Genomic DNA, 21,942 nt, shown 5'->3' on the forward strand with positions numbered 1-21,942 from the left:
CTCCTATATACATGAACAACAAGGAATGTGAAGCAAGGCAGTTGACGGGTCTAAAAACGATTTTGTCAATACTGTGCACCTCATATATACGGTTCTGTAAAGGGACAGTCTGCTTGACTAATTCCTTTGATCAGAGTTTTTTCAGTTCCCCACTTAGAACCTACAACCTGTAGCATTCCTATGCATGAAAAATGCTAAGTACCTATGACCGGTTGTGTGAGACCACTTATTAGATATATATAGAGACATTAAAGAAGTATTGCTTGGAAGAATGCAATAGATTGTTGGCTCTGGTGAGTGTAAGTGGGTACAAAAGTTGTGTTGCTAATCAAAAAGAGAGTTTTGGACAGTTCACACTCCCAAGCAACAACACAGCCATTGGTGACCGTAATAAATGAGGAATCAAAAGTCACTTATATATTTGTCATATTGGTTGTTTTAGTAGACTAGTAGTTTAAGGAAATCTAAACTTTTGCGATACATCTTAACGTCACGTATGTAGCTTGGTCAGCTCTATGTACGTTCTCTCAATCCTGTGCTTTCTGTTGAAGCCCTCCAACACCACCTCTTTCTCAGTCCTATCCCCTCTGCTCAGCTGCCACGTATGCGATCCTACGTCACAGGATCTGTGTGCGGCTCCAGAATGCATGTGTGCAGGCTTATGCTGAGCTCTGAGTGACCTCATGCACTGCTCTTCCCTGCACCATCAACAGCTGCAACAAAGCTACACTGTGTTTGAGGTGGAAACACAGTGCTGTTGATGGAACTTTAAATGCGTGTCCTTTAAGAACACTCACAACCCACATCATTTGTTAGGGCTGGTATGGCCAGGCCCCCCTCTCTCTCTCACACCATTATTTTGGTTGAATTTGCAATAGCAAGGAGTGAAGTGGCAGAAGACCCAAAACTTTTCTGTGCCAGTTTGCAAAACAGTGCCAGGGTGGAGAGACATTTGAATTGAGATTTCCTTCTCTTTTTTTGCAAATTAGTTATGACGCGTAAAGAACAAAATGCAAATGATTGACGACTAAAAATCTCTTCAAATCTACAACAAAGCCTGAGGGGCAGGGGTTCTGACGTCTCCCAAGTTACCTCCATCAGTTTTTTGCGTACAAGTGTTTCTAGCTGTGCTTTAATCTTTTCCTGGGTTTAATTATTGTGTTAACATTCACTGTAACAGTAATGAGTAAAATGCATTCAGTAAAACACACACACACGTTGTCTCCTGCCTTTGAGGATTGGCAGTAATAATACCACTGAGAAATAGCTCTTGGCCTAGAAGAAAAAACTGGCCATCCGCTGCAGAATTTTATTTATTTATTTATTTTTAACACAAGAGAGTCTAGTTTTTGAAGCGAGAATCTTGACACTGTGCTGCTCTATCTGGGAATTGTCTTTGAAAGCCTATAGATTATTCAGAGGCTTTCATCGATAAACTAGATGCAAGTACATTTTGTAGCAATACTATTTAATGTAGTTGTGATTTAGTACATTAGGACAGAATAGCAAATAATTTAACACTCGAGTATGTTTGTTGAGAACAATGAGCTGTTTGTGTTTCAGTGATGAATTGTACACATTTCAATTCGACATACCATGCCAGAGAATCCCCTGAGTTTCGCTACAGAAGAGTGTTCATTCTAGCATTGAGAGAATGCAAATACAGTCATAATGATGCCATGGCCAGGAGTCCAAGAAAGCAACATTGTCCATGTGCTCTGAGTGGTAGGGATCTTAGAAATGTTAATCAGAGAGATGGTCATGGCTTCTGTAAGCTCCCAGAAGAGGGCAGATAGCAGTTTATTGTCTGGCACTGCCATGTGGCATCTTCAACATGTCTCAGGGGGGGAAAAAACCCCAAATACTACAGTTCAAACATGGTTGTTGCCAGGAGTCCTGAGATATCCTGCCCCTGAACTGTTCCAAATGAACAATAGTAGAGGGGGCTTTGGTTGTGTACGCATTACATCATTACAGTGGGAAAACAACACCAGAAGCTGCTTAGGAGTTAACTGTAGCTGCAATTGCATACATTCATATTTAATCAGCGTTTTTGGCTTATTATCCATCGAGTCCGGAATGCTGCAAAACCGAAATCGGGACTATAAATAATTGCAACGAGTCATTAGTGCAAATGATTATAAACTTCTGGTCTCATTATTAAAAATGAACTGAAATAAATTGACCTTTAGGTTTACATGCATAATTATAAAAATATATGCATGCATACTTTACCAATGATATGAGCATGCGTGCATGTGCTTGTGGCGAACAGCAGCAGAGTTACTTAACAAATTATTATAATGATGTTGCGCTGATAAACAACACGCTGTTTTGTTTGCTTAATTTGAAACTCCTTTAATGTTTTAAGAGGGAAGACATTCGTATCTTTAACCGTTGTGTGGCCTTGACTAGGGAAACAAAATGGGTAAAAAGAAAATAGATTATGAAATACAGCACACGCATGTCTTTTCTATTTTAGAGCTACAAACGTTAAAATCTCCGGCTTTGTAGAGATCACAATATCACTATTTTTGTTTTCCTTAACTATCACCAGTTGTCCCAAATCTTGTAGCTGTCATGTGGTGGGCGAGAGGTGGAAAATGTGGGTAGAGAATGCCATTTGGCTCATTTGTAAGCCCTCAGCACATGTACATGTTTTTGCATGCTGTTGTGTTGAACATACATGGACTGTATACTGTGCACAGAAAATAGCTGTCCTTGTGCTACCTTACAAATAAAGCAGAATTGAATTTAAGAGCAAAGATGCTGCCCAGAAATGGTGGCCACTTTGTCATCTACCTTTCACGTAGAAGGTAAAGGACATGAGAACTTGATTAAGTGTCGGGAATAATGTGGTGCGTTCTGCTTATTGCGATATCTAGGCAAAGTACCTGTGCACATGCAGGAATTAGCTTTCAAAGCACGCAGTGAAGTGCACTAGTCCTATTCAGTTCAGGGTGGAGTTCCTGCCTTCCTCCTGTGCCCTTACACTCAACTCGTAGTCCTGGAGCCATGGAAATCACCCCAGTGACCCAGGCTGACTTTTCTCACATAGGAATGTGTTGGGGAAGTAATATACAGCGGACTGATGTCATCAAATATAAACAAACACATTGTAATGCATGGCGATATGCTGCTTGCAGTCTGGCATACGTGTTCTTTATCCTTACCCAGAGACACACACATGGATTCTGTTTAGCTGTCTAGGATGAAGTCATTTCTTATGCCACAGCACTATATCCTTTTATTTTTCGTTATTGTTTTAAGGTTTTACTCTTTAAACCTTTTTTTTTTTTATTTTTTAAATTTTTTTCTCTCTCCCCCTCACTTCCTCTCTTGTGCCCTTGTACCTGCAAGCTTTACATTTTCAGCATTCTCTCTCTCGTTCTTATTGTAAAGGCTGATGTTCAGACTGCCTACAAAGAGAGAACTCGAACATGGTGTGTGTGTTTGATAGAGAGAGAGAGAGAGAGGAGAAGCTGGATTTCAACAGAAGACGGGAGGAATGCTTTCCTTGAAACCATGTGATTCTCCCTTCTCCCTGACGCAGAATTTGAGAACTGCTACCCAACAGCCTTCCTCACCCCCCTTTCTCTCTGTCAACAAATAGAATACTTCCTGTCGCTTGCCAACACAGGGATTGCTCGAGGTAGGGGAAGTGTAATTCTGCTGCTAGGAAAGGTTTTCTGAATGCACCTGCTACGCACAGCAGACTTCGTGACATTGGTGGCATGGTATCACCCACTAGAGGGCGGGCTGGCGGGTCTCCTCTTATTCGTGTGTTTTATTGTTTCTATGTGGGCGGTGCCATGCCCTTACCTTGTACCATGTTTGTTAATTAGTCTTGGTTTTGTTTAATAAAACAACGGACGCATTGGAATCTCGTGTTTGGGACTGGTCTGATTACTGTTTGCAGACAAGCCACAGGCAGAGATCAGGGGTGATCCCGGCCCTTGGTGGCTCATCTCGTCAGTGTATGTTATATTATTCTGTAGAGTTATTTAAGTGTGAATTTAGTGAGCAAAGGGCTCTGACCATGGGTTAAACTGAACTATGGATACTCTTGCATACTATCAAATATTTGCTAACATGTTCTTGATCTTTTCTTAAGCCTGAATTTAAAAAAAGTTTTCCTTAACCCTGCGTGCTCCAGAATCCCAAGAGCAGCACTGTCGCTGGATGAGCGGATATTTCCAGCCCAACCCGGAGTGGCAGCAGTGTATAGCGTGAGTGGCTACATCAGTACATTCCCATCTATCACAATCCAAATACACTAAAATTAAAAGGGCTGGAAAATGTCACCAAGTTAGGACAACACCAAATAATCATCTTCCTGCCTCTTTATCTCATCATGTGATGTACTAATTCCCCCCTAGTTTTACTATGCTCTACCTGCAGCTGGAGATTTATTGTAACACTTTGGACTGCTAGAAATCATTTGACTCACATGTAGCACGTGGCGGTCAGGCCTACAACAGAATGTCATACATTTTCATTTTTAAGTTATTACTTTCATCTGAAGCCATCTGCTAGGCACCGGTTGAATATCCTCATGCTTTGGTTAAGTCTCACCCTTAAAATCATGTTTGGTCAAAGCCTACAGTGTACAAAAGTAATCAGCCTGAATGTCCCGTTACAAACAGGTCAAAATGTGGAACACGGCCCCTAAAGAAAGATTTGAAATGGAACATTTTTAGTCTGTTTAAAAAAAAAACCCCACACTAATAGAAGATAATGTATTCACACCAGGTGAGTGCCTGTATTATAGAAACTAAGATTTAATGGGTTATAAACATCCAAAGGGTTTACCAGAGGACTAGAACATGACGCATCTTAAATACTGTAATTAGGCAGCGGCATCAACCATTAGCTGGCAACAGGCCTGATTATCTACATAACAAGTCCGTACAAGGAAATACAATAGATAATAGTTTAAATTGATCATTTGTCTAATTAACCATCGAAAACTTTCTTTATATTATGAAGCAGAACAAAGTTGTGCGGTTGAATAGTCCTTGTGTAACGAGAGAGAAAGCGAGAGCGAGAGTCAGGAAAATTTCGAATGGTTTCAGATGCTAGCTTAGCCTCTTGGCAGAAAATGATTTTCAGTTTAGTACGACCAGAGCTAAGAGCAAGCTGCTGCTTACCTGCCATTAAAACATCTGCTCTTAGCAGCTGACCGAAACAAAACATCACATATAGGACACAAAATGATGGGGGGAACAAATGCTTTTCAGTTTAGTATTTAGTATAAAGCTAAGAGGCTAAGCTAGAATCTGAAACCATTAGACATTTTCCTGACTCTCGCTCGCTTGCTTTCTCGCTCTTCCCCAAAGCCCAGTTCCCTGTCTAAACTCAACCACTGCGGACAATAAAGACCTCTGGATGTCCCATACAGTGTTGTGGCTGCATTGTTCCTCTTTCTATAACAGCAGCAACAAATCCATTATCTCTGGCATCTTTCCTGATGCTTCCGTTTTCAGCGGTTTATTCTTGTTCTAATACTCACTAAGTGGACATGCATTCAGAAGCCAGCCAGGGTTCTGTGTGCTCATTCAGACAAGAGCAGAATGACACCATTGTTTCGATAACAGTCAGAACAATTGGTGGAGCGTTTGCATCTTTTAGATATGTGTAGGAATCTTGGACAGCTGTGGGGGTTTGCATAGGGCACAGGGTACCAACCGTTCTCCTAGAGTGCCTTCTGTTCTACACATTTTAGCGTTTTCACCCATCGAACAGACCAGCAAATCAGTTTGTTAATAGGACTTCTCTGGTTGAAGAGCATGTTAGAGCAGAGGAAACACAAAAATGTGTGAGACAGTGGGTTCTCCAGAGCATGTGATTGAGATACAGGTGATGACAAACATGAACTCAGTGAATGTGTGTGTGTGTTGCAGGTCCCAAGGAACCCTGGCCCTCCCTACCAGTTGCATGATCTGGGCAAAGGCCATGCCCCCTCAGCTGCTCTGCCTCAGGTATCAGCCCCTCCTGCGCCTACCTACCGTTACCTTAAGGGCTGGGAACCAGGCGGAGCAGTGAGTGTGCTTCTTTTATGTCTTTTTGGATATCTAAAAGTGAATAGACTTATCATAAAGCTGGCCTCAAAGTGTGAATCAGATGAAATTTATATTTTACTAATGCGACATGCCCAGTTCCATTTTTCCTAATGTTCTGATGCTTTGTTACAATAAGAACAAACACAACTTGGTTAATGGTGTCGGCCTCCACAGTTAAAGAAGTGTAATATCTGGATTTAACCGTTTTAGCTATACGCAGATAAATCATACATCCATTATATTCTGGTAATGAGCTTCTAATGTGTCACATAATACAGTTTAGCTTCAGTTTGTTCAAATTGAACCCAAACCAGTTAAAGACAGTCAGAGTGGTGTCTGTTTTGCTGAATTGTTTCTGCAGGAAATAATGATCTCTCTCTCTGAAAAGTTGAACACGCTCAGTGTCAGAGCTTCAAACCCAACAGTCTGAGTTGTCATCTTGTATTTACTGTAATTACTGTAATTCCAGGCTGATACAAATGAACTGCTGAGAAATTTGCCAGTGTTCTGTTGGAATGATGAAGTGAAAAACTATATTTGTTTCCATAACAGTTATCTTGACTTTTTTTCGTCTGTACATGTCAGCACCCTGTTTTGCACGAGTGGTAAAGATTATGTACTAATATCTTGCTTTTTTTCTGCAGGGATGCATGCCAGGCATGTTTTAAGTCAGCTCGGTATGCTAGTAGGCTTGAGACTATTGACTATAGTATTAGGAAATTCTGACCGATTCCATCTAAAATGTGCCCGAGATGTTCATGATCGATCAAGAAAATCATTTCTTTTGTATTTCATATGTCTCCTGTTAGCATTATGTGTAGTCTTAAACAAACCTTATCAGCATATGACGTCCGACTTCGGAGCAACAAAACATCATTCGTCTGATGAATTTTGGATGGTTGTGAATTTGAGCACAAAGTTTGAACAGGGGCTTAAAGTAAGACTCTGAAACCACCCGTTGTTCATTAGGGCTACCTTCTTGCTATACAAAAAAATCAGTATGTATCTCTACTGCATGCTTGTTTAATAATTATGCACTGAGCTTGGTTGTAACTAATCGCAATAGGTTTGTTTACAATACCAGTCTTGCTGACTTTACAAAGTCAATTAATCCATAAAAAACTGACTGTATATTTGTTTCTGTATTCATGTAATTAATTAGCTAATTAGACCAATGTACAATATTCAGCTGTGATTTCATTTTGTTTTGTCGTTAAAATCAAGTCACTTAGGTTTCCAGGCAGCCAAGAAATGGAATGGAACTGCACAGCACAACAGAGGTTTCACTTGTTCCATGAGGTAGTTAGTAAATGAGCGCTTTGCCCATCCTTGTACTGTCTCTTGGCTATTTTCGGCTACAAATGAAACCTTATAGCATTCACTCTGAATTGATGATGGACTTATTTCTATAGATAGCTTCTAGAGATGTGTGGTGAATAATATTTTTAGAAAGTTTTATTAGAATGTGGGATAATGGGACTGCAGAACTTTCACACTGTCAGAGCTCCCTGGCTTGTGCATTCGACTCAGTAAGCTCGAACAGTTAATAACAGTTTTCAACCGCTTCTGTTGTAACAGTACTGTTATCCACCCACCACATACTCACAAGCAATGTCAAGACATACTTGTGGCCATGGTTGACATGCGCTGATTATTATTCTTCTCTCCACATATACATGGATGTCAATGTCATTTGTTATCCGTCGTTATGTGACATCCGCAATAAGATCCATGAAGAAAATGTTCACACATTAATTTTCTTTTTAGATCATATACTCGTTTTTCCCTTGATGACTCGTACCAAAGTCTTGTGCATAAGTCTTTCTGTTTAAAACACAACCCTGTCTGTGTTTGTCCAGCCTTCCTTCAGCCCCACACAGAATCCTGGCTCTGCCTCCCTCATCTACTCTCCACAGACACAGACAGTGAATGTACAACCTTCCGGTCGGCCCGTAAGTACAGCTTACTTTTTGCTCATGAAGCATATTCTTGATGCAGTGGTTTAAAATTATTTTGTTTTTTGTTTATTATATACACACATGACCTATGTATAAAATATATATATATATATATGAGTCAAATCACTCAATACATCATAATGTTTCACAGCTAAATTGATCTGTTGACTTGGACTGTTTGCCGTAGCTGAAAGCAGGCTCGCTGTTCTATTAAACAGTGTAAACTGCCCTTTTTTATTTTTAATGTGGGTCCCTATATGGATACACCATATGTCCAAAAGTATTCAGACACCTGACCATCAAACTCCGGGTTTTCTTTTTCTCACAAAGTTGGAACCAAACAAATGTCTTAGCATTGCAATTTCCCTTCACTTTAAGAGGCCCAAACCTGTTCCAGCATGACAGTGCCACAGTTTGACAAGACTGATGTGGAATAACACTGGTGTCCTGACCTCAACCTCACTGAACTCTGAACTGGATGAACTGGAACAACACTGCTTTTTCTAATGGTCTTACTGCTAAACGAGAAATAAATAAATAAATAAATAGAACAAAGCCGCACTCCAAAATTTTGTAAAAGGCCTTTGTCAGAAGAGCGGATACAATAAACGGTTATGATTTTAAAAAAAACAAAAAGCAACAAGGTGACTACATCTGGAATAGGATGTTCAAATTACACACATGGGTGTGATGGGTAGATAAAATATATAAACTGGATTTTAAGTCAGAATTATTGCCACTGGTCACTGGCACTGTTAATTATTTTATTATCTTAAGGTTAAATCTTGTTTCTCAGATATTCAGGCATGTGACAACTATCGTTTATTATAGTTTCTTGTTGGTTGGGGGGTTTACAGCTTTTTGTACCTTTAACACTTTTGTCTGGAAAGATGTAGACTGTACATTAGGCTTGTTTGGTAATATTATGACTCAGGGTTGATCTGCACAGGTGTAAACTCTCCATTGCTGACGTACAAATGGAAGTTGTGAGTTCAATAATCTGAATTAAACTCCGAACTCATGTACTTGGCTAAATTATACAAGTGCACTGTATATTTATTTAATGTTGGTTTACTATATTAGTAAATTTAATGACTATAGCAAATTACTACATTTGTATCCCACTAATATATAGATGTCATATTACGAAGCTTCTATTGTGGTTGCAACCCTATATAGCTGATGCAGTACACAGTGAAATGAAGGAACACTCCTCTTGGACCATGATGTTACAGAGCGAAGACGACACTGAAGTCTGGGCGAAAAAGGAAAAATGAAACCGTGTGTTCCAACTTGTGTAAAATGTGCAAGGCAAGAGTCTGTGCAAATAGACAATAAGTCAATCTACAATCAAGGAAATGTACAGATTAGTTTTGTTGTAGATGAAAGGATCATTAATGTATTTTGCACGCATTTGTGCTCAGTGTTTGAAACAACACTGAGAAATGCGCCATATGGAACGGTTACTCTTGTGGTTTCCAAAGTCTTTTGTTTTGTTTTGTGTTTTTTTTTGTTTGTTTGTTTGTTTTTTTTGTTTGTTTTTTGTTTTTTTATGGTGTTAAATGATACGGTAACAGGAATTGTTTTCCAAAAGCTATTGCTAATGTTGTGGTAATTAAATCTATTAGGTTGGAAACAGTGGTAAGTGATTAAAAACTAAAAACTTTACACACAGCAGAAACCACAAGAAGAGCCAGTGATTTTTTTTTTTTAGCTTGAATTTATCACCTCTGATTTGGAGTGTGTGAAGGAAACCCTGTCTGTTGTGTGGAATCGACCATGTGTCTCTGGCTGCTTCTCCTTCTGCTGTCAGATACAAAGCTCATTAGCGCCATGCTGAGATCCACCAAGAGAACCGTCTGCGTTGCTGACGAGCGTGTGTTTGTACATGTGGGAGGAAACGACAGTCTCCCCTTCCCCCCTGAATCTGTCACCATTTTGAACATGTTTAACTGGCAGCACAGTGTGCATTTCTCCATCGTAAACTAATCTGTCTTCCTCTTTCTCTCCCTCTTTCTCTATGACTGCTGCTGCATCGTTCCGTCTCCATCAGTTTCTGACGGGGCCTCGTCCCACCCACCATCAGGTAAAGTCTCTCAAAGTGCAATCACGGGTTTTTAATAGCTAATAGGTTTCTATAGTTGCTGCCCATTCACAAAGACTTGTATGGTGACACTTGACATCATCTAAGGCAAATTGTTCTATTTTAAAGACAAATGCATTTGTCTCGTGGATGTTCCCCAACGTTTAAGCTACCTCCATCCATCCATCCTTCTTCTACCGCTTATAAACGGTTAAATGTATTGTTTAATATAGAAAAGTTTCTTCTTGTTGACAAATTGCTAATCATTGTTGATCTTCACTTATTCGTGTAGTTCATTGAATAGCTACATACATAACCGATATATAAACTTGTCCTGACATCATTAGAGGATATTGATTTATTGCAACCTCACTACATTAGAACAAAAGCAGAAATCCTTCACGCGATTTCACAAAGCTTCATTTCCTAAGAATGTGGCCACAGTGGTAAAGAATTTCCCCGAAAGCATTTTAAAGCTGCTTCCTCATCCAAGCATGAAATGCCTAGAAACACTGCATCACACTTCAACATTTGACGTTCAAGGACACGTATTATTTACAATCACTCATTATATTCCATGCACCATATGGGATTGTTTGGGTTTTTGCAGTACAAACATGAAGGATTTCCACATATCAGAGATTTATTTACGCATAGCATATGCAGATGTAGCAGGAGACTTGGACTCTTTCGAGCAGCATTGAGAGAAGAGTCATGCACTGACTAATACCTCTGCTTATGAGGATGTATTGCAATTGATGTGGAGTTATGAATTAATCAGTAAATAACATAATGGCTTATCGAGGCCCGTTCACTTTGGACATGATCAGCTGGCTCTTCTGTTCATTTAAGTAAAGAAAACTGCTACCCTTCTAAGAAAATGCTTTCATTACAAGGGTAGCAGACGTGGTTATTTTATATTGTATTAATAAAATTGACCTTCAATGTAAAGAATCGCAGAAACCCGACTTTGACTTGGTGTAATTTTTCTTGTCATTTTATCAACTTCCCCTAAAAGAAAACATCCATTAGAGATGAATGGCAGTGCAGACAACTCACTCTTTACCTTAGCATTTGACTCTGGAAGCAACACACAATTACGTGATGTGGAACATCCAAAAACTCTTGGGCAAAATACACCAAAGCCAATGAGCAGCATGGCGTGAACTACGAAAGTAACAATCTAAAGTAAAACCAAATACCTTGCAGTGTGTAATCAATTGATAAGTGTGATCTTATGTCAATAACATGTATTGCTTTTGATGGTTTTATTAGAATGTTTCAAATAAGCTGCAAGTAATAAGAGGATGACATTTGATCTGCACTTTATCTTAGTGCAGTAAAACCAATAGTATTTCACAAACTGTCAGTGTTCTATATCTGAGCTTAGAGAGTAGCCAGCAGGCTTGTACACACACACTGGGGAAATTTATGATTTAGCACAAAACGTGTTTAATTAATGGTAATAACCGTGTAAAAACATTTGTGATGAGATCACTTGACTACACTTCAAGTCATTAAAAGATGTCTCTCCGAGTACTAAATGTGTTCATAGTTTATAAATAAAATACACCAGATACGCACAAGAGAAAATCATACAATTCTGATGGCAATACTACATTCCCACTTCTTACTCCTATTAGATCATAGGAGTTGCTCATAGAACTGTTGTAAGTACTGCAGTGCAGGAAAGAGAACTTTATCAAGCAAAAAATGAATAGAGAAAGTTGATGACATTCTGTCAGCACATGCATCTATTCCAGTGTTTGATTCCTGTTCACATTCCCAGCACAGATGATTCAGCCTTTTGCACCTTCTTACTGTCTGGCTATTACATTTCTGACAGGCTGTTAATAGTCGAGTGCCAGCAGGGCTGCATTAGTCTGTACACTGGCACCACACACTCTGGGTCACCACCACAGAAATGTGTGTCGCAGATAAGATCTCCATCTGGAGGAGGAACAATAGTGCGTTCTCCTGCAGATACACAAGTCCAGCTTAGAGGAAATGCAGCAGAGGCATGAGAAATTTCATTCATCCAAATTGGATACGTTTGGTCGCCTTGTAAGATGACGTTAGTGCTTTTCTCAGTTACACTTTCACAAGCTTTCTCCCTTTCTTGTTCAATCAGATGCATAAACACACACACACACACACACACACACACACACACATACACATGCTCTCTCATTATAATTATTCCAATGGGACTTTTTTTTTTTTTTTTTTTTTTTCCCCCTCGTTTCCTGTTCTGGCAAAAGTAGGCTGGTTCTACTCACAAAAGCAGTCTGGTTGAGGCATGGTAATCATTACCGCTTATGTAACACTCTCTAGAGAACCTGTAATCAGGGCTGCTTTAGATCCTTCTGTTGATTCTTACTGTAACTAATCACAATGTAACACGAGTGCTCTCTAGTCAAACTTTATGCTTTTAGCAAATTCCACTGGATCTCCCATGTATGAACCTCCTCTTGTAACTTTGCTTTTTTTTCTTCTTTTTCTTTTTTTTGGGGGGGGGGCAATGTGGGAATAGTGGAGGGTTTTGACATCTGAGCAGCATGACTGTGTGCTCTTGCCTGCCTCCACAACAATCTGTCAACACCAGCAACTTAAAGCAGATTTTAAACCAATAGGGAGTGAATTGTTGTTTCAGCAAAAGGCTGTTGAATGTAGGTCAGAATAAGGAGTCGTGGATTCAGTACAGTAAAACAGTGGATTCAGTACATTTCATTGTGCCCTCCGTAACATGCTGTAAAAGGCCTTCTGGCCCAGTTAGCTTGTTAAGTTTATTAATACTGACTGGTGTTAATATCATGCATCTGACTAATAAAAATAGTTGTTGACTGTAGAGCAGCTGGTGATGGGATCTGGGAATGAGCAATGAGTTAGCAGTACAGCATCTTAGGGCAGAACATCACCAAATACATTTGTTGAAGCAGTTGGAATGTGTTATATTCAATAATTTATGTCAAATAAAAAAAAGAAGAAGATTGGTGCTTAGCAGTTTACTAAGCTCGATGTTTGCCAAGCAATGATTGTCTTATGTCCAAGCCTGTCTAAGTGTGTGGTGGTGGGGATTATGGTATTTGTCTCAGTTACTTCTATTCTATTCTATTGCGTTCTATTCTGTTGTGTTCTATTCTATACTGTTGTGTTCTATTCTAAACAAATTCTTCTCTGATGCTTTATATTAGCACAGCAATCTAAAATTAACACAGTAATACATGAAAATCTGCTTTTCCTAATGGGACATTTTTCAACCGAGGAAGGATCCTATAGAGTCGCGTCATTTTCGGAGCCATGACAGGTTTATTACTTCCAGCGTGCAGAACAGGTGACGTTTAATAGCTTTAGATCTCTTGCCAGTCCTTGTGTAACTAAATGTCCTGGCTAATGGTCAAGTGTTGCATAGAAAGTCACCTGAACAACACCAGTATGGTTGTTTTGTTGGTTTGTAAATAGAGCTCTGGGAGCAACATCTGTCAACGTGTCAGCCAGTTTTACCAAAACAAATTATTTTTCTACTAGAATTTCCTGAATATTATATAATAATGTAAGTAATTGTACAATAATGATGCATCCTCATCAGCTGGCTCTCACATGACAGAATTTTGAGGCGTCTATATAAGAATTGCTGTATGACTTTGTCATTGCTGATCTGCACATTTAGATGATACACTGTTTTTGGGCTATGAAATGTGCTGTCTCCAATGTTGAGATGAATGAGTCATGGTTAGTAGAAATCGGCTTTCATGTGTGCTCACACACACATCTCTGAAAAGTGGTGTTTAATCCCTTGCTCTGCTCTCACTTCTGTTGGCACAAATGACTCATGGGTGTCTTATAGCACCACACACACACGCACACACACACATCAGATCGTCAGCACTGCTGCATTTGCTTGGTTTCATTAATAGAGTCCACATTGGCTAGTTGTGCTCAGGTTTATTTGTTATTTCTGTAAAGAGGTTATTTCTCTTTTCTGGTAGGGAATTCTGTAAGCTTTTGCTTCTGCTTTGGATAAACAACTTTACTAGACTGAAATTCTTAAAGGCTTTTAAGATTACTCAGTGTGATTGTGTGTAACTGTGTGATTGCACAATTATGTACCAATTGTGTGTGTACTCAAACCTTCAAATCTACAATTTACCATTCACAAAGCTTTTCTCTTTTAGTACAGCAATAAAGAACAAGGATCCTGGCCCATCCAAGTTCTTGCACAGCATGAGAAGATTTAAGTCATGACCTTTAGTGCTTCAGTTCTGCCATAAACACAGAAGTAAATGTATGCTTTAGTTAGCTTTTGCAAGGAGGCAAGACTGCTTTGTTTCCTTCTTAAAACACCGCCTAGCCTGCAGCTTCCTGAATCAGGCCTAATAGTTTTGAATATGCTAAGTGTTTTAATCCTATGGGCTTTATAGAAGTAAAAGTTGAGACTTGTCCTGCATACACACGCATGCAAATACTTGTTCTGTGTATTTATCTCTTGCTGCTCTCCGATGATCTGCTGCAGCATTGATTTCAAGTACTGTACAATGTCTTCATGTTCACTGAACAAGCCTCACACACGTGATATAGTTGAAAACAGGGAGTATCTAGGCCTCAACATGAAGCCAGTCCTCCAGACTTTCCTAGGTTTTTTCTCCCAATCAGTCTTGTTTTAATTTTGTTGTGTCCTCACCATCTGGGAGGCTGTAAACACCTCTGACAAGATGTGTATCTCTCAGCTAAGGTCACATTCAGCACAAGTAGCATTGTATATTGTATGCAGGTCTGGAAGAGTAATGACTAATTATACTAAATGACTAAGTGTCATAATTGTACTATCCTGTGCCATCCTGTAAGCTGATGGGTTCCCTTTTGGGTCTGGCTCCTCGTTTTCTGCATGTTGTCTCAGGGAGATTTGTCTCTGGGAGATTGCACGTTATTAGGGGTACATTTTTTAAATCAATGCCAAGATCTCTGTGAAGCTGCTTTGAGACACTGGTCATTGTTAAAACAGTCCCTCCAGGATTTTGCAATTTCAGAATTAATACAAAATCAGCAATTTTATGATATTCAGAGGAATAGTTTGCAGTTTTTCTAAATTATTGGACCAAGACCTGTTGAGTGACATTAATCAAAGCACAAATTCAGCCAAAGCCCCCTGATTCATGTACATGTACAAGTCCATGTATACGGCTCTTCACCGGGAGTAGTTTAAAAGAAGAATCCTGTGCTTGCAGTTTTGCCCCTTCGAGTAGTTTTCTGAGCAAAATTAACCATTTTCGCCCACACTCACAATCTACTCTCCTGGAGGAAATCATGGAGGGACCGTTATAAATAAATTAAATATAACTTGGCACGCCACAGACATGCGACCACACAGATAACTAATTTAGCAACTGAGGAATGATTGGTGTAATTCCTTCCTAAGGACCATATGTATGGATTCTTCTGAGGAGATTAAACTTGGATTCCAGCTGTAGGATCACCTCTGCAAAACTGAGCAATTGTTTTACTGGGTGTGACGCAACACAGGACTCTTTACTTGTTTGGCTATTTCTGCTATGGGAGGATTGATGTGCTTTTAAGTAATATTGGTATCATGGGTATGGGAAAAGTAGGCGATTTCACTGTTTCCATGTGTTGGAGAGAAGAATGAATGTGGATGAGCCACAAAGGGTCACCTCCTGTGTTTAAGTTGCTCAGCTGACACCCTCACTGGCTGAGTTTGCTGAGGAAATATTTGCATGCCAGGGTCATTAGAGAGAGAGGAGATTTTGCCTCCATTGTTGACCTAGCTAGAACTGTGTGTATGGTCTAAATCATGCAATTCTCCCACAAATCTGTTTGTGTGTTTTTAGGCAGAAATTCACAAGGGGATTTATAGAACGTTTGAGACATCCTCAATACATGGAAAGTTAAGCGGGTGCTTAATTGGTTTTCTGGAAGGCTTATTCAGTTTGCATATCTGTGGTTGCCAGGTTTTTCTTGATTTAAAGACCTATTCTTGGTTGTTTGGTTGGTTGTATTAAAAGGAGTGGCTAAGAAATCGATTTCTTTTAAGCCATAAGAATCAGATGAGATACTGATAGTGTTTCCTCAGTGCAGTATAGGGTTAATTGCAGAAAGTAAGTTTAGGCTAATATAATATTTTATGAGGCAAGTAGTGAAGGTTCAAATAAACATTTAAATATACCAAATATGTTGGTTATTTTCAGGAATAGTTCTAGTAATGATGAAGCTCATTTTGTTCTTCCAATTTGTCGTAATTTTGCAATCTAGGACCCATATTAAATGGCTGCTAATAGAATTTTGGTGCCACAGTAATGTCTAGCAGATGCCAATAATAACAGGGACACAGAGTCCTGAGAATAAAGCTGACCCCACCCACATTTTCCCCTATTATGAACTAGACGTGGACGCCATGATTTCCTTTACATTTACAGCATTTGGCAGATGCCCTTTTCCATAGCCACGTACAAAAGTGCTTTGAAGTTTCAATCGGTGAATACATTAACACAAACATGGGAAATAAGAGGGTTCTGGTCCATTTTTGGCTTTGTAGGCAAGCATTAGTGTTTTGAATCTGATGCTCACAGCTACCATAAGGCAGGGTAGGGCTTTTCCAGGAGGCACACACTATTTGATGATGCCAGAGGCTTAATGAGGGTAAAAATGCCGCAAATTATGAAGCATGAAATTGACTTACATGATTACTTGTTTCCTCATGTAATAGTTAATATTAATAATTAATGTATTTGACAGGAACAATGAAATAGTGTGGAGTTAAAATTAATTCAGCTCCCAGCTTGAATAGCCATTATACAAGGAAACACAAGATCACTTCATATTCTTGTTGGCACCATTTAATCCTGAAATAGTTGGATATTTTCTTCAGAATAACGGATTGATGCTCTTTTATACTTTCTCTCTCCCCCACTGCAGTTCCTGCACAGAGCTCAGATGCAGACACCTCGACCTGCTCTTCCCACCAATGCTCCATCACTCCGACCTGGTTCTCAGACCCCCACGGCCACTGCTGTCTATCCCACTAACCAAACTATCATGATGACCATGACTCCAATGGCCTTTCCTTCAGCACAAACGGCTCAGTACTACATCCCTCAGGTACCTGAACCCCAATCTCCTTTGAGCGCTGCCTATATGTACAGTACTGCTCTAGAACAGCCTATTTAGTCATTATGGCATTTCACTATTTCTTTAGTTCTTTGCATACATTTCTCTTCCAGCCTTATACTCAACGTTAATCTGAATCCCAGATTTAGCAAGATTTGTAATTTGTATGTAATCTAAAGTTGTCTTGTCTTTCATACAGTGAATCTACGTCCTTACCATTTTGCTAATGTTTCTTTATAGGGTGCAGGGAAGAGCTGTTTAAATTAATGAAATAAAATGAAGCAATTCATATAAATAATAAAAGTTCTCTGAGTTGTGAGACATTTGGGGAGGTTTTGTCTCCAGTTACATGTCTTCACTGCATGAGATCAAGTTTGCAGCTCAGCACATGTACAGAAACATTAGGCACGATCGAACTTGTACTCATTATTGTTCTGTAAGGGACAGGCTCTTACACGAGATAGATGGGAATAATTCAGTTAGCATAACATTAATTACATACAAGGGAGTGTGGGAGATTTTACCCAAGCATTATATAACTGCTGCTCTTGTCCAATAGATGTAGTATCTATATCACCACTATGTAATTGACTTCTTGGAGGCCATTTCTAATTGAAATAGTGTAACTTTGGACAAGTCCTGGCCTAACCGGGATTCCTTCCTTGTAATCCTCAGTATCGACACAGTTCACCATATGTTGGACCTCCACAGCAGTTCTCTGTCCCTCCTCCTGCTTCTGGAACCTTTTACCCCGGGCCTGGCCCAGGAGAATACTCTGCACCCTACGGTTAGTGCAGAACCGAACTATGCCTTTCAATAGTCTGTCTTACACTCAGCTGGTTTCAGTCACGTGCAGTTGTTTTTCTGTTTATCCGATGATGACAGCACTGACTGATCTCTAACCACATTCCTGAACCATATCCTCAGTAGCTGTTTTGATCAGTGAGTCATATGAAATAATGATGTGTCTCGTTTTTCTACTGTATTTTCTCATGTCTCACTTTTAACAACAGCTGCTCCGGGTCCAGCATATTTTCAAGGCCAGACTGTGTATCCCTCCTCAGCCCCAATTATAGTGCCTACAGCACCACAGCAGCTTCCACCAGCCAAACGTGAGAAGAAACAAGTGAGTGCACTCAATTGTTCACAACCAGTTCGAATTTAAAGTAGTCGTCTTGGAGCTATTATACTTTGTAGATGCTTAACTATTGTATGTACCAGTATTGTTAAATTCTCAAATCTACTTAAATTATTTAGTAAATAAAGATTTTATGAGTTGACCAATTGCTGTGGTGTTTGAAGTGAAAAGGTACTAATTGCCAGTTATATAGTTTTACCTCATCAAATATCAAAGGAATAGAACTCCAAATTAGGACAGATACAGTGAAATAGATAAATATGCTCTCAAAAATCATTTAAAGTCTGGCGTGCACTGGATAATCCTGATTCTGTACAGTGAGTTTATGCACATGACCATGATTAGCAGAGTAAAGGCATAGAGAAGAGGAATGAATCCCGGTTCCTGCTTTAGTGATGATAATGACTGTGCTTACTCTCTCTGTTCTCTCAGATCCGGATTCGGGACCCCAACCAAGGTGGGAAAGACATTACAGAGGAGATCATGGCTGGTAGTGGGAATACCACGCCCCCTGTGGGCCGTCCTTCCTCCACCCCAACCCCTCCACAGGTATGAACACCACTACAGGCTTTCTCACTGCTATGTACCTATTGTCTTTCTGCCAACTTTTTTTCTGCAAATACAAAAAATTGTGTTTATTGGCCCATTAATGCATCTACAATACATTTATTGTCATTACACTGGTACGCTACAATAAGTAGTTTAATCGCTCAACCCCTTCCCTATGTGTAAGGAACAAGCACAGGTATCACAGTGGAGGCCCAAATAGTCAATACTGCAGTGCCTGGCTGTGCTCTGTACTGTGTCAACTTTAAATAGTAAATGTACTTATAGGCTTTACATGTAGATATGTTAGGAATTAAACATACTCGTTTAGATCCCAGTGATTTACTGAGTAATGTTAATCATTAATGTCCTCACTGTGCTGTTATACGAAAATAATGCTCATCTTCTGACCAATCAGCTTCAGGCATTCAACAGTAGTGTGGTATAAAGCTCTAAAAATAAAGGGAGAATAATGTGCTGTTGTGGTTTTCCATAGTACTGTACTCCATCAGCATGATATTGAACAGCAAATATAATTACAGATTTTATTTATATATAGCTGTATAACTATGTTGTTTCTCACAGTAATATTAAAGACAGGTTACTGAACAATAAAAAGTATATTACATTCAAGAAACTGTTCATGTTCTTGCACATTAGTCACAGCATTTGTGTGAATAACAGTTTTGCTATAATGTTAAACAGTGTTTTATGGTCAGCATGTATGTGGGAGGAGGCAAGCAGCTTAACAGCTTGGGGATAGAATTTAGTCCTCCATCTGCTAGATACAGTGAACTGGTACCTCCTTCCAAAAGGTGGTTCGATGTGGTCTACACTTTGGCCCAGAGTAGACCACATCAAAATACCCGAGGGCTGGTCACTGACATTATTTTAGAACTTAAATATAGTGAATGTTATTTTAGTGAAAAAACAACAGAGTATTAACAACTGTAGTTGTGACACACACAATGCTCATTAACTTGTGCAAATTTTTAGGAAAAATGACATCAAGTAACACTAGTTAGAGAGATTAAAAAGGATTTACTAATGGTTTTCCACGCTTAGGGGTTGGAAGCATTGACACTTATTAGCTCCAGTAATGCTCTGAACAAGTCCAGCTGCGTCATGGTCTCTGCCCTCTGATTTGGTTCGTAATGTCTCATGATATTAAATTCCTTAATAACTGCAACAGTTTCTTGATATACACACATGGACAAAATTATTGGTATCCACCCATTAAAGAAAGAAAAACACACGATGGGCACTGAAATAACTTGAAACTGACAAGAAGTAATAGATAAAAATTTACTGAAAATTGACTAATGAAAATCTATTTTTTCTTTTTGAGTTGTGGTTTAACAGGATCGTTTAGTAAATAAACTAATGAAAGCAGCCTGGACATAAATTATGGTACTCCTAGAAAAGAGTGAAAATAATTTGACATTAGGCTCACAAAGGTAAGGAGAGGGCTCTCAGGAGATTAGAAGGAAAATTATAGACAAACATATTACAGGTAAAGGCTATAAGACCATCTCTAAGCAGCTTGATGTTCCTGTGACTACTGAGGATTAAGGTCCATGGGACTGCAGCCAACCTCCCTGGACATGGACGCAAGAGGAAAATTGATGATAAATTGAAGAGATAGATCATATAAAAGATAACCAGAAAGCCAAGAACAAAACGCATATTGACAAGCCACAAAGTTTCTGGGTGAATGTCCTTTGGGCAGGTGAGACAAAACTGGGGCTTTTTGGCAAGGCACATCAGCTCTTATAAACATGCAAAGAAATGAACACAGTACCTACTGTGAAACATGGAGGAGGTTCGGTTATGTTCAGGGGTGGCTTTGCTGCATCTGGCACAAGATGTCTTGAATCTGTGCAGGGTACAATGAAATCTCAAGTCTATCAAGGCATTCTGGAGCGAAATGTTCTGCCCAGTGTCAGGAAGCTTGGTCTCAGTTGTAGGTCATGGGTCCTCCAACAGGATAATGACCCAAAACATGTAGCTAAAAACACCCAAGAAGTTTATTCTGAAGGTTATTCTGATTTCAGTGATTGTCTCAAAAGGTTGTACAACAAAATATTAACTACCATCATTTTTGTCCAGGAAATTTTTTTTTTTTTTTTTTTTGATGCTTCTGTTCAAATGTTAGATGTTTATTAGTCAATTTTCAGTCAAATTTTATTTGTTACTTTTGTCAGTTATTTCAGTGACTACTGTGGGGTTTTCTTTCTTTAATGGAGGAGTACCAACAATTTTGTCCATGTGTAGGTACAAGGTACATGCTTTTGCTATGTATCGTCACAGAAAATAGTGCGGTAACTTTGCACTTTATCCCTTTTTACTTCTTCGATAAATTAATTTGCAGATATAGTCAGAAAATGATGGCTCTTATAATTGACCAAATACAGACGCTGTTTACGTTTCCAGGAGCCACACCTCATAGTATTTTGAATGCCACAGTCAACTAATTAAATGTGTAGAATCAGGTGTTGCTCCTGCAAAACTGAACACTATTTCCTTTCATATATTTGCAGTATTTGTGGTTACAAGATTTGTCCAGAGATAATACAGAGTTTAGAGACTACAGCAGAAGTGTTGGAGTCTCTAAGCTCTGTATTATCCCTGGACAAATCTTGTAACCATAAATGCTGCCCAGAGACTTTTGATTGCTGACAATCTTAATAGAAGGCACTTTTTCGAGTGTACCTGTCTAACATGTCATACCATACTGTTTCCTGCTGTTTGAGCATAGCAGCGAAGTGCCAGTCAGACACCAGAGCAGTTGTACTACAACATGGACCCACCCTGCAGACTCAGTCCTGTGACTACAGATAGCAAACCCACTTTAGGTATGATGCACGGTCCTGTCTCTCCTCATACACTGAAGCACATGGATGTGAATGATACAGAGCAGATTACTGATTTTCATATTTAGACTAATATTCATATTAACCTGACAATTATCTGAATTGCTGATTATATTTTGTGTCTATCTTTTTTATTTTCCTGTAATCTCAATTATTGGAC

The 21,942-nt window shown here is 39.3% G+C and overlaps 1 protein-coding gene across 10 annotated transcripts in view; it reads left to right on the top strand.

Moving 5' to 3' along the window:
* eif4g3a (eukaryotic translation initiation factor 4 gamma, 3a) overlaps nt 1–21,942 on the top strand; it is a 48,733-nt gene that overhangs the window by 8,832 nt on the left and 17,959 nt on the right. For 2 of the 10 annotated variants that reach the window (XM_027165385.2, XM_027165390.2), the window contains exons 2-11: nt 4,157–4,229; nt 5,904–6,041; nt 7,287–7,364; nt 7,922–8,014; nt 10,074–10,106; nt 17,034–17,216; nt 17,901–18,012; nt 18,239–18,351; nt 18,796–18,912; nt 21,668–21,764. In XM_027165385.2, the coding sequence (XP_027021186.2) occupies nt 4,157–4,229; nt 5,904–6,041; nt 7,287–7,364; nt 7,922–8,014; nt 10,074–10,106; nt 17,034–17,216; nt 17,901–18,012; nt 18,239–18,351; nt 18,796–18,912; nt 21,668–21,764 (1,037 nt within the window). Of the gene's footprint in view, nt 1–4,156; nt 4,230–5,903; nt 6,042–6,120; nt 7,000–7,286; nt 7,365–7,921; nt 8,015–10,073; nt 10,107–13,258; nt 13,438–17,033; nt 17,217–17,900; nt 18,013–18,238; nt 18,352–18,795; nt 18,913–21,667; nt 21,765–21,942 lie in introns of those variants that run through there. The other 8 variants (XM_027165386.2, XM_047807377.1, XM_047807381.1 and 5 more) reach the window with 8 other exon arrangements.

Source organism: Tachysurus fulvidraco, chromosome 2 (assembly GCF_022655615.1).
Source record: "Tachysurus fulvidraco isolate hzauxx_2018 chromosome 2, HZAU_PFXX_2.0, whole genome shotgun sequence".
Lineage (NCBI taxonomy): Eukaryota > Metazoa > Chordata > Actinopteri > Siluriformes > Bagridae > Tachysurus > Tachysurus fulvidraco.